General features: G+C 34.8%; 1 protein-coding gene and 1 long non-coding RNA gene across 4 annotated transcripts in view; both read right to left on the bottom strand.

The window, feature by feature from the left end:
- Window positions 1-13,182, bottom strand: part of LOC141381591 (uncharacterized) — a 419,099-nt gene that overhangs the window by 243,633 nt on the left and 162,284 nt on the right. The window lies entirely within an intron of this gene.
- Window positions 1-13,182, bottom strand: part of cdk17 (cyclin dependent kinase 17) — a 96,305-nt gene that overhangs the window by 34,299 nt on the left and 48,824 nt on the right. For 2 of the 3 annotated variants that reach the window (XR_012401654.1, NM_001201357.1), the window contains exon 3: window positions 2,609-2,773. The exons of the other annotated variant lie outside the window; for it this stretch is intronic. Coding sequence is in view for 1 of the 2 variants with exons in the window: in NM_001201357.1 (NP_001188286.1) it covers window positions 2,609-2,773 (165 nt within the window). In the remaining variant the exon portion in view is untranslated. The remainder of the gene's footprint in view (window positions 1-2,608; window positions 2,774-13,182) is intronic. 3 annotated transcript variants of the gene reach the window in all.

Consider the following 13,182-nt stretch of genomic DNA (forward strand, 5'->3'; position numbering starts at 1 on the left):
AAATACCAATAATACTAATATACAGTAAAACCATTATATAAAAATAAAAAATAAAAAATACATTTAAAAAATCTTGAAAATTAAGTATTATTTTTATTATTTTTTTTTTATTAGAGTATGCAAGGAGTACACAAAATGGAATTACATACAAAGAAAACAAAACAACCACAAAAACATGAAAAAACAACAACAACAACAACAACAACAACAGTCAGTTACTGGCAGATGCGCATGTTTGTGTGTGTGTGTGTGTGTGTGTGTGTGTGTGTGTGTGTGTGTGTGCATGTGTGCATTGTGTGAAAATTAAGCATTATTCAAGGTTGACGATAAATATTTTTTATATATAAATCTATATCAATTAGAATTAATAAATATACCAAATAAAGTGCTAAATAAACCAGCAGTTGCCCTCTGACGTCTTAATTAACAGATAAGAAGACAGACACCAGACACAGGACTGGTCTGGACTTGTGTCTGAAGTGCTGATAAATAATAACCTGACGTATGGGAAGCACCATGCATGAACACACACAGAGCAGCCGGACGGAGCTGTTCAACTGCGACATACACACACACACACCACCCACTAACCCTCGTGTGACTCACTTCCTGCCCGAGTAAGTGCTGAACACCCACACACACACACACACACAGATACACAAATACACAAGCACAACGGCTCAGACATGACTGTCACACACTCAGATAATGCAGAGTCACAGATAAAGCAGAGCCACTTGTGTTTCTGACAGCACTGATATAAGCTGTGTTTGTCTATTAAACACTGTTACAGAGAAGACTCGCTGTCAGTCAAACAGAAGCAGCCATTGAACTGCGAGTGGGTGTGGTCTTAGTCAATTTTGTGATCGAGCAAGGCTTCAGTCATTCATTCACTTCATTTGCACAATGCTTCACAAAAAATACCCATGGTATTCAGGCAAACATGTCAAGCATTTATATTCATAGTTTGAAATATTGAATTTGCTTTTAACATGGAACCAAACAAATGCATCATTAAAGTAATGCAGTAAGAGTAAAGCATGAAAAGTTTATTCAAATAAAAAGAAAAAAAGAGAACAAGTAAATATTACAAGAGTTATTACTATTATTACTATTAGTAGTGTACTAGCAATACAACAAATAACACTATATGCAAAAATTAATACTGCAAACAAATGCAATACTATACAATGCAAATATGAACTAAATTCTTAATAAAAATATTAAAAATATGCAGTAAAAATATATATCAAAATATAAATAGACATCATAAACTTTATATTTTTTAATAATATTACAATATAAATAATATGGTATTATTATAGACTTATGAGTATTATAATTATTATTCCTGGGAGAAGCAATAAAAAATAAACAAATATTATTATACTCATAATAATATTATTCAAACATGTTAAACCATTGCAAATATATTCTTTTATTTTTATTTTTTAAAATTACATATAAATATTTAAAAATAAAACATATTAAAGTTTTTATATTATATCAAAAATTAATAATATTAAAAATTTAAATGTTTAAAACCATTGCAATTAAATTTAATATTAACAAACTACCATTTTATTACACTTATTTTAAAATAAATGTAAATATGTTTAAATAACATTGAAAAAGGTATTATATTACACTAATAATAATATTATTAAAACTTTTAAAACCATTGCAATTATATTCAATATTAACAAACTGCTATTTTATTACACTAACATTAAAACATTTAAAAATAACAATAATAAAATTCATTATATCATACTAATATTAATAGTATTCAAACTAGGGCTGCATGAGATTGAAAAAAAACTGATATTGCAATATTTTATTTTTCTGCGATGCATATTGCAATATTATAAAATAAATAAATGCTTTGTTTTTTGAAAGAGTCTAACAGTATTCAGGTACACAAATTGAATAATTAAATGTAAAATAAATAACACTGTGCAATCTTAATTGCACTGTACATAAATCCAACTTATCTTTCTTGAAGTGACAAAAATGTTAATTTTCTGTGACTGACTGCTTTAAACTGAACTGATATGCATATAGAGTCACATACAAATTATTTATATATATATATATATATATATATATATATATATATATATATATATATGGTAACTTTATACGTAAACTTTGCAATTACTCCACAATCATGAGTGTTTTTAACTCCTACTTAACTATAATTCTGATTCAACATTGCAGATCCTGCGATGTGACTATTGCGAACGTGTACATTGCGTTATCGATGCTGAAAGCATATATTGTTCAGCTCTAAAACAAACTTTTAAAACCATTGCAATTTAATTAAATAAAAACTACTTTTTTTGCACTTACATATATTGTTTAAACAATAATATAAAAAAAGTAACTAAAATCTTAACCATCACTAACAACATATCCGTTTTTGTCACAAGAGCATAACAAAGGAGCATTGCTATACAGTACAATATTCCTAACTGCTTAAAGAAATACAAGTTTTTTTTGTTTGTTTTGTTTTTAAACAATAAATTCTTAATGCTGAGTGAGTCTGTAAATGGTGGCTATTGTAATCAGCCTGTAAGTTATATTGTAATAATGACTGCTCACTCACCGAGACGGCTGCCGTTTCGAGGCATGGCCATGAAGGAGCCCAGGCTGCCGCCGATGACACTGTGCGGTCGCCGCAAAGGAGGCTTCTTAAAGGAGCCTGTGTACTGGTGCAAAAACGAGTGCATGCTGTGGGACGACGGCGGCCGGCCATTCCTTACAATCGGCTCTGAAAAACAACAACAACAAGACCTCAGTCAATACACATACAGTATAGGATAATGCATGAACTGCGGCTGCATTATTAACACGCTAACCATAATTCTGCCATATATTGTGCAGTCCTACTTTAGTGAATTACACAAAAATCTGAACCCTGGATTAATTTCATTCTACATTTTTTTTTAACATATTAGAGTCAAATATTGTCTTTTTTACCACTATATAATTCAAGAAAAACTGTGAACAGCCTAAAAAGAGAGAGAATATTTGTAATGAAATATTGTTTATAATCAGGCACATTATAAACATCCAATGAAAAAAAAAAAACTTATAATATACAGGTGAAACCAGAAGTGTACATACGCTATATAAAAAGGCGCATAACCCTTTAAAAAAGTCAGATGTTAATGTGACTAAACTTTTTCTTTTTTTAGTTAAGTTAGGATTATCAAGTTTGTTTCTGTTATGCTTAATAGCAGAATAATGACAGATATGTTTTGAGAAACTTTTATAAGTTTTCCTGAAAGTCAAGTTTACGCACAATAAGATTATAATGACTCTGAAAAAGCTCAGAAGCTGGTGTCAAGGTTTTGTAAGTTTCTGATTGGCTAATTGACAACATTTGAGGCAGAGCTGTAGAATAGTATTTAGGGAAAACCTCAAACACACTGCTTTCCTGTGTGACAACATGGGGAAATCAACAAGTCAGAATCAACGACAAAAGCCAGATTACAATTTGCTAAATTACACTGGGAAAAAGACACATTTTTGGAGATATGTCCTGTGGTCTGATGAAATTAAGACTGAACTGTTTGGCCATAATGACCAGTGTTAAATTTAGAGGACAAACGGGAAAGCTTACAAGCCTAGGAACACCATCCCAATCATGTTGTGGGGCTGTTATGCTGCAGGAGGGACTGGTCCACTTCACAGCATAGATGGCATCATGAAGAAAGAACATTATGTAGAAATACTGAAGCAACGTCTCAAGACATCAGCCAGGAACTTAAAACTTGGCCACAAATGAGTCTTCCCAACAGACCATGACCCTAAGCAAACTGCCAAATTAGTTCAAATGTGCTTTAAGGATGACAGAGTGAATGTTTTGGAGCGGCCATCACAAAGCCCTGATCTCAATCCTATAGAAAAATTGTGGGCAGAGGTGAAAAAGCTTGTGCGAGCAAGACAATCTGACTCAGTTACACCAATTCTGTGAGGAGGATTGGGCCAAAATTCCTTTAAACTATTGTGAGAAGCTTGTGGAAGGATGCTCAAAACATTTGACCAAAGTTATACAGTTTAAAAGCAAAGCTAAAAAAATACCAAGGAAATGTGTGTAAACTTTTGAGTGTCTACAAATTAACTCTAAAAGAAATTATTTTGGCATTTAGCAAAAGTAAATAATTTAGGTGATCCTAACAGAGCTAAAATAGTAGACGTTTAGTATGATTTACCATCAGAAATTTTTTTTTTTTAATTGTTATTTTCCTTTTTTTAGGGTGTATGTAAACTTCTGGTTTCAACTGTATATATAAATACAACAACACAACTTAATATATGCAAGACAAGCTGAAGAAGAGATTTATGGCTCAAGGCAAGAGAAATAAATATACATATTTTAAGAAAAATGCCTAAAATTATATGTATTATGGAAATCTATAGACATAAATGAATAATGATAATAATAAAAAGAAAACATTTAAAGTGTATTATGTGTTCTTCGCACTAGACTGCAAAACACTTTCTTTTTCCTGCACTGTCTCCCCTAAATTGAATACTGAGCCTATCACTGCAGAGTTGTTGCAATGGTAACCTACCAACCAACAAGAAAGCAGCTGGAGTAATTTTCACCTATCAACACAAGGCATGATTACGCATCAGCTGAACAAAACCTCCAACTGTCGACACTCAAGCATAAAAGTTAACCAAAAAGGTGAGTTATTCATTAAAGAGAGGCTGCCGGCAATACATTAAACAATAGCTGTTAATAATGAAGAGATAGAGCATCATTATAAAGCAGTACAAACTCTGACACTCGACTCCTTTAGATAGAAAATACAATGCATATATTAACTTTAATCAACCACCGTAGAGGTTATATGACCATCAATTTGTGTGTGTGTGTGCGTGTGCTCGTCACCCCCACCTGTCCCTCCCACCTGTTTCACCTCGCACCACCTGTCCAGTAAACCAACCCCTAATTCAGCTCTCTCACACATGCACGCACGCAAAAGAATACACACACACACACCAGAAAAGAAAAAAAAGAAAGAAAGAAAAAAACACTCAGCACCACAGTGGTATTGCATTACATAAGGAGATAAAGAGCTGCTCTCTGGGAAATCGTAATCTTAAAGCCATTCTATGCCAGCATGTTCAGAGACATAAACACGCTAAATAGTGCAGCTCTCTGGCTCTGAATGACACAGGCCAAAATCTCTGTATTTAACCCATGCAATGGTTTAAAAACACACACACACACACACGTTTGCCTTAGAATTGATGCTTGGGTCAACTATTTAAAAGCATTAATGAAACACATTAATAAAAAAAGCAGGCGATTTTACTTCTGACATGACTGCAATAACATTTCACACAAAACAAAACAGCAAACAAAACCAAAAAGGCAACAAAAACAGTCAGAATTTAAAACACAAACCCACATAAAGTAAAAAAATAAATAAATAAAAAATAAGCAAAGCCACAAAACAAAAACACACAAAAAATAATAACACTATACAAAAAACAGCAAACAAAGGAAAAAACTAAAAATATAGATAAAAGCAAAGTTAATCGAGTTGTTATGCACAAAATTCAATAATGATTTTAAAAGAGGTGCATTACACACTTTTATTTTAAGAGTTTGCTACTTTTATCCATATTTTTGTGCCGTCCGGTTCATGTGAGAGCAAAAGCGTCAGTTTCACAGCTTTTTTATACTTAGACGTCAAGCACACGCGAATGGTCCGACGCATACCCTTTGCTGTGGCTGATGCATACCTTTCTAAAAAATGTAACTACACGTTGCAATGACACACAGTGCAAGCAGTGAGAAGTGTGGGTGGCGCAGCGAGCCGGTTCAAGCGAGTGTTTAACAAGTGTCCAGTCCTGTGAAGGAGCTCCATGTGAAAACTTTTGTTTAGTGTTTACTTTATGATTAAAGTTGTTGCACGTCCACCAGTTCCATTTCTTTATGAGCGAGTTTTAGACACTTGTACATTAAGGTAACAGTCAGAAGAAAAAACAAAACACCCATAAAGAAACTTGACACAAAGGAACATAAAAACCTCACTGCCAGCAAACGTTTCAGAAGTGTTAATGCAGAGCAACACAAGCATCATGCAGAAGTATAAATGCATGACAATACGCGAGACATACGCCATGGGTCACGGCGATCACTCAGTGCAGCAGTATAAATCAGCTCTTTAGTCTTGCCCCAAAAGTTTTCACTGGTTGAGAAGTGCGATGCCATTCCCAAGCCAATACTAATCCCCCACCCAACCTCTTGGGGCCTATGGCTTCCCGCTATGTGCATTTGAAGCCAGTGAACAACAGCGTTTCAAAATATATATTAAAACAGCTGTAGTTAACTCACAACAAAATAATTGTTTACCTTAATTAATTAATTAATGCATTAAGGCGATAGTCACGTGTTCATTTACCCAGCATAACAATAAATCAACATAAAACCAAATTGTGCCAAATCTACACAAAACAAAACAAAAATAAAAAATAAAATAAAGCAGGTTTTACTTATTTACGATTGATTGAATTGTGAAAACTGCTATAGTCATAGAGGAATTACAGTGCGTTCACACCAAAAGCGGCGAGAGCGTCAAAGTAGCCGGAAGTCATTTATTTTCAATGGGAGCCCGCAGCAATAACAGTGCGTCTTCGCCAGTTTGAGCATCGAAGAGAGTTGAAATAAAGTCAACTTTATGGTAATGAGCTATGATGTGGTTCGGCGGCAAACAGTCGAAATGTAAATGTCCAGCACTTAAGACGATTCAAGAGAAGACAGTCCTGTGAACTTTGGTTCCAACCACAATAGTTCCAAAAGCTTTGATTATTTACGGTTTCCAATTATTTACGATGTTTTCTTATAGGGACGTACATGGAAAAAAAAAAAAGTTAATGTGCATTAATGTTTTTATTATCATTTTTTTTTAAAGTGGGAATCTCATGCTAACAATAACGACAATACAAAACAGTACTGCAGCTTCAGCATATTTCAGATATATGGACCCATATTTAATAAGTAAAACAAAGCTCCACCACATGCAACAACTTGATCTTCCATACTCAAATGAATATAATAAAGCACAACATTTTCATGCTAGAAAGCATGTTTTTACGCGGGAAGGTAACTGATTTTCTGCAGCATCTACTTTAAAATCAACATAGCAAATTTTGACACTCTTGCCGACAGGGCTGTAAAGACAGACAGTGTTTCCTCAGAGTGGCCAGAGCGAACTTGCTGCCTGCTGTCGTCAATGCAAAGTCATCTTATTGCATCAGCAAATGATTCCCCTATAATGATGGACAATGAAGGCCATTTTCCCCCCAATGCATTAACCTACAATGATAAATCATTGCCTGGCAGATCAACAGCATCACTTAGATTGCGTGCTGACTTTAAACACCGTTGCTTGCAGACTCTGTTTTGATGCTTGAGCATAAAGTGCTGATGGTGTGGTTCCCTCATTTATTTAGAGCGTTCTCTTTTTCGCTGTGGTCTCTCTCTTTCTCTCATATCTTCCCACACCACAGCTGTGTCTCTCATTACAACGGGCCTTTCAACCTGCTTACTAAGGGCGATCCAACAAAACACCAGGCTCAAACACACACACACACACACACACACACACCTCAACAAAACAGCCCAGGCTCAGTGTGGCGCAGGTTTAAGCCCATGTGGTACAGTTCCACCGACGGCCAGCTGCGCACAGGGACTATATTTCCATATAAGCATCATGGAAACTCCGGAATGTTCCACGGCCAATGCCATGGTAATGCTCAACAGGTCGGGCCATGACAATATGTCATGCTGTCAGATGGAGGAACGACCCACCGGCAGCATCAGTGGGTGGGCATTTAAGCCAAAACAATGGAATTTGAACAGGAGCAAATGCTAAAAACCAGCTATTTTACGCCACTACTAAGAAGATAATAAATTAAATCTGAATTTATACAGAGCACATTAAATGCAATTGTACAAATACATAGGATGAGGGTTGCACAATATAACATTTCAGCATGTGATCATTCACAATAGTCACTTTAAAGCACATGCAATGTTGAGTTTGTATTATAATTGATCATTTGCATGTATTTTTTAACCCTATATTGATTTTTAAAGCATTCAGGCACAAGAAATTGTATTTTAACAATGATTAGGTTTACTGTACTGGAATACAGTTAGACTCTGAAAATAATTAAACACTTCATTTCAATTGTATATTTTTCTTAATTGTGTTTATTAGATTTTATGAAGATGCACTCGCACTGAAGAATCAACCCAGTCAATCTACCATTAAAAACAAAACTCCAAATAGAGATATTAAATCCCCTGGTGAAATTGTATTCATATCACAATATTGTCTTTATTCTTCACGTAGGAGTGGGCGCATCCATTTGAATGTTTTTGGCTCGAGACCTCCAGTCTCATTCAGTTCCATTCATTTTTAGACGTTAAAAACAGCTCGTTTTGCTCCTGGATGCAAGTAGTTTGACTGTTTTTCGCCGTTTATTATTACTAGTCATTTCTCCCATACGCAGCTGAATCAGAAGTTCTTAAACTCGCAACACTTGAAGAATAAGATCAATATATCGTAAAAAAACAAACAAAAACAAAACAAAACAACAGAATTATTAGCCTCCCTTTGATTTTTTTTAATTTTTTTATATTTCTCAATTAATGTTTGACAGAGCAAGGAAATTTTACAGTATGTCTGATAATATTTTTTCTTCTGGAGAAAGTCTTATTTGTTTAATTTCGGCTAGAATAAAAAGCAGTTTTAAATTTTTTAAATACCATTTTAAGCTCGAAATTATTAGCTCCCTTAGGCTATAATTTTTTTCAAGAGTCTACAGCAGGGGTTCCCAAAAACCTTTTAGCCCGCGACCCCCAAAATATCAATGTCAGTGACTCGCAACCCCCATTTTTTCAAGGAAGTTATACTGTAAATATATAAATGTTGCAGACACAAATATAGGCATATATAAACATGAGCATATTGACAACACAATAATGCAACAGCCTATTAACCGTATTTAATAATTTATTAATTTAATTACATTTTAATATAAAAACTAAAGGCTGATTTTTATTTGTATGTTGTTGTTGTTTTTAACACAACTATTAACTATCTTCTGTGAGTTATAAATAAAATATGGTCTTTCAAATAGCTTAATAAAATTTATTTGAGTTTTGAAAATCACCAAGTGACCCCTTGTCATTGTCCTGCAGCCCCCCAGGGGGTCCCAAACCCCACTTTGAGAACCACTGGTCTACAGAACAAACCATCATTATATAATAACTTGCCTAATTACCCTAACCAGCCTAGTTAACCTAATTAGCCTAGTTAAGCCTTTAAATGTCCCTTTAAGCTGTATAATAGTGTCTTAAAAAATATCTAGTCTAATATTATTTACTGTCATTCCTAACATACTAAAACATAAAAAATAAAAAAATAAATATTTTAATTAAATAGGACTTTTAAGGGCATATCAAATTGTGTGTTGTCAGAATAAAGCATGTATAACAAGAACAAGACAGGGGCCAGGATAGAGCCCTGAGGAACGCCATACACTAAAACAGAAACAGAGGAAGAAAAGCCATATCTTGATCATTTTTCAGTGGATAAATATATCAATGGTAAATTGTACGTCTATCCTGTCTTGTTGCTAAGCAACAGCGCTCCTGAGAAAAATACTTCATGTCAGCAGAAGCTCCTGGGCCCAGCGAGAGGTTGGCTCTACGGTTGCTGTGCCTACAGTCACCGGTGACGAGCTCTTAGGGGTCTTTGTGAAGTACCCTGACATTCATTCGTGTTGCCAAAATGAACACAGGCAGATATAAATTCCCTCACTTTCTTCATTATGAAGACGAGGGAAGTCTTCAGGAAGCGTTGTAAATGTGGGGGAACTATATAGCCCAAATAAACACACACACACAAAAAACACACAGGCATGACTAAAGCACAAGTTTAGAAAGGCAGATGGTGCACATGACTGTCCTGTTCTGGACACCAGACCACAAACATGAAATAAACAAAGGCTGTTGAGAATTTAAGGAAGCTGTACAGAAAAACAAGTGAACATCTTTCCTGTGGGCAAAACACTGCTTAACACGATAACACTGATCATTCATTATATTACACATACTTTAAATTACTAATCTAATTTGAGAATCAAGGAACAGGATTTGGCTTCCTCCAAGCTAAATCAAGCCTGCTGGATTTGACAGGTTGTCTGCGAGCTGTGCCTTTACCGAATGAGCACTGTGCTACGTCCAACAGATCACACTATTATGTCTTACATTTCTTGTTCATTCTTTTAGAACCTGTTTTGACACATTTTAATCTGTTTTTATCGGTTTTAATACATTTTAATTATATATTTTTTTATTTTCCTGTTTCTTTTATTCTTGTTTATGTAAAACACTTTGAGTTACCATTGTGTATAAAATGTGCTATATAAATAAACTTGCCTTGCACATTAAAAAGTCAAATCACCAAAATATCAGACCTAAAACGCATCTGTAATTTTCTTCCATCAGTGTTCAACTATGAGAGACAAAAAGATCTATGTCTCATTTCCATGTTACATGCACATCTTTCCTAAGGGTAAAGCAAGACTATCAATCAAATGGCTCGTTTAATGTATAATTAACAGAGATCTTTTGCAATTTTAAAATCAGATAATGATTCTTTTAGGTGTCTCAACAATCCTAAAGGGAAGAAAACTCCACCAAGTGAGTTATTTAATTTTAAATAAACCTAGATTCTTTCTATATTCATTAAATGACTGATATTTAAATTAAACCAATGGTACCATGCTGTAGTATGTTGGCACTGCTACTTAAAGCAATGCAGACAGAATCTTTTAAGTGACTCTACCTGTGGAATTACATGCAACTTTTAGTGATCCAATTAGGGCTGAATAATATATCATTTGAGCATCAATTTCACAATCCACAAGAAACACATCTTTCCTAAGGGTAAAGCAAGACTATAAACCAAATGGCTTGTTTTATGTACACTACCTGACAAAAGTCTTGTCGCCTATCCAAAGTTTAAGGAACAACACAGAACAACTAGTGATTTTTAGTTGATTTCTAGTTGATCATTTGGTACCAGAAGTGGCTTATATGAAAGGCAAAGGCCTCTTGATTATGCTTATTTTACCAAAATAAAAAATAATGATTTTTCATTATTTAATTAGGACAGTAAGGTCTGACTTTGCTAAGACTAAAGTCTTGTCACTGAACAGAAATAATGTACAGTATAGAATATAAAGTCATGCTGCAGTGGAAACAGAATGAATATTGTGTATGACTCTCATGAGCTTGGAGGACTGCATCCATACATCTCTGCAATGACTCAAATAATTAAATAAAGTCAACTGGAAAAGCAAAGAAAACATTCTTGCAGGACTCCCAGAGTTCATCAAGATTCTTTGGATTCATCTTTAATGCCTCCTCCTCCATCTTATCAATAATGTTCATGTCTGGTGACTGGGCTGGCCAATCCTGGAGCGTCTTGACCTTCTTTGCTTTCAGAAGTTTTGATGTGGAGGCTGAAGTATGAGAAGGAGCACTATCCTGCTGAAGAATTTGCTCTCTCCTGTGGTTTGTAATGTAATGGGCAGCAAAAATGTCTTGATTCCTCAGGCTGTTGATGTTGCCATCCACTCTGCAGATCCCTTGCACGCCACAATACTGAATGTAACCCCAAACCATGATTTTTCCTTCACCAAACTTGACTGATTTCTGTCAAAATCTCAGCTCCATGTGGGAAAATTGACGTTCTGCCACTTTCCCAAAAGATCAACAAGAAGTCAAGTTATTATTTGTTGCTCTTACAACTGGGATTGACAACAAGACTTTTGTCAGGTTGTGTATAATTAACACAGATCTTTGGCATTTTTTAAATCAGACAATGATTCTTTGAGGTGTCCCAACAAAACCTAAATGGAAGAAAACTCCACTCAACTGAGTAATTTATTAATAAATAAACCTAGATTCTTTTTATATATATGAAATAACTGATATTTAAATGAATCTGATATCTAACAGTCTTCATAGCGCACATTATTATTCCTCTGAATGTAATTTGTGACTGAAGATTCACCCTGAGCGGGATTGTAGCAGAAGCCAGCACATACGTTAGAAACCCTCGCTAATGTGTGGATTAAGGCAAAGACCTTTACGTAACGGCAGGGTCTTCATAAAACATTCATCAGCCAGACGTACTAATGGCCTGGTCAACGGCGGTGCCATTCCCCACATTCAACACAGAAACCTAAAAACAGCCACACTCAATGTGTGCATAGCTGAACAGGCATGTTTTAGGCTGTTGTGCACATTTAAGTGTACTGGTGAAAGAGTGCCACATCCAAGAAAAATAAAACGCATTCTCTGAATGCTAGTGCTCTGTCGATGATAGTCTATGAGGATAGTTTTAGGAAAGATGTGAGAGAGCATGTTGGCACTGCTGCTAAAACCAATGCAGACAGAATCTTGTAAGTGACTTTACATGTGTAACTACATCAGCTTGATCTGATCAGAGATGAGCATCGATATCCTAATGTGTGTACCCACCATCGTCACTTAACAGGATTAGATTTATTAAAGATTAAAAGATAAAGATATAGTTAAATATATGTATTTTTATTTATATAATGATGATGAGTTGTTAATTTAGGTTTGTTCAAGTGCTGTATTTAAATGCTGTTAGACTCCCCAGAGTTATTTAGAAATGCCTGTAATTTATTATATTTCCTACCAACACACTGCCTAGAAAAATACTTGATCATCCTGGATGATCTAAATGAATGAAATATTTCCAAATAGAGCCATTTAAGTCGTATTCATATTGCGATATATAGGAGCAAAACAAAATATCGCAATGTCGTATTTTTCCAATACTGCGCAGTCCTAGATCTGATCAAAAGTGATCAGTAGAGATGTATTATTGTTTACACATGGTATTAACAGGCATTCAAATGAGTCTCTTGAGAGAATTGCTGCTTTTTTCTCCCTTTTTTAAAGCTTGGTGGCTAAAAGGGCTTGTGCACAGAAAATGTTCACTCATGCTTACAGCCACCCTTTCTTTAATGCTTCGTGCACTCCCTCAGTGGCAAACAAGATACTGGATGATAGTATGAACTGCTGAAAGAGTTTTGTTTTAATGG

Source organism: Danio rerio, chromosome 4 (genome assembly GCF_049306965.1).
Source record: "Danio rerio strain Tuebingen ecotype United States chromosome 4, GRCz12tu, whole genome shotgun sequence".
Classification (NCBI taxonomy): domain Eukaryota; kingdom Metazoa; phylum Chordata; class Actinopteri; order Cypriniformes; family Danionidae; genus Danio; species Danio rerio.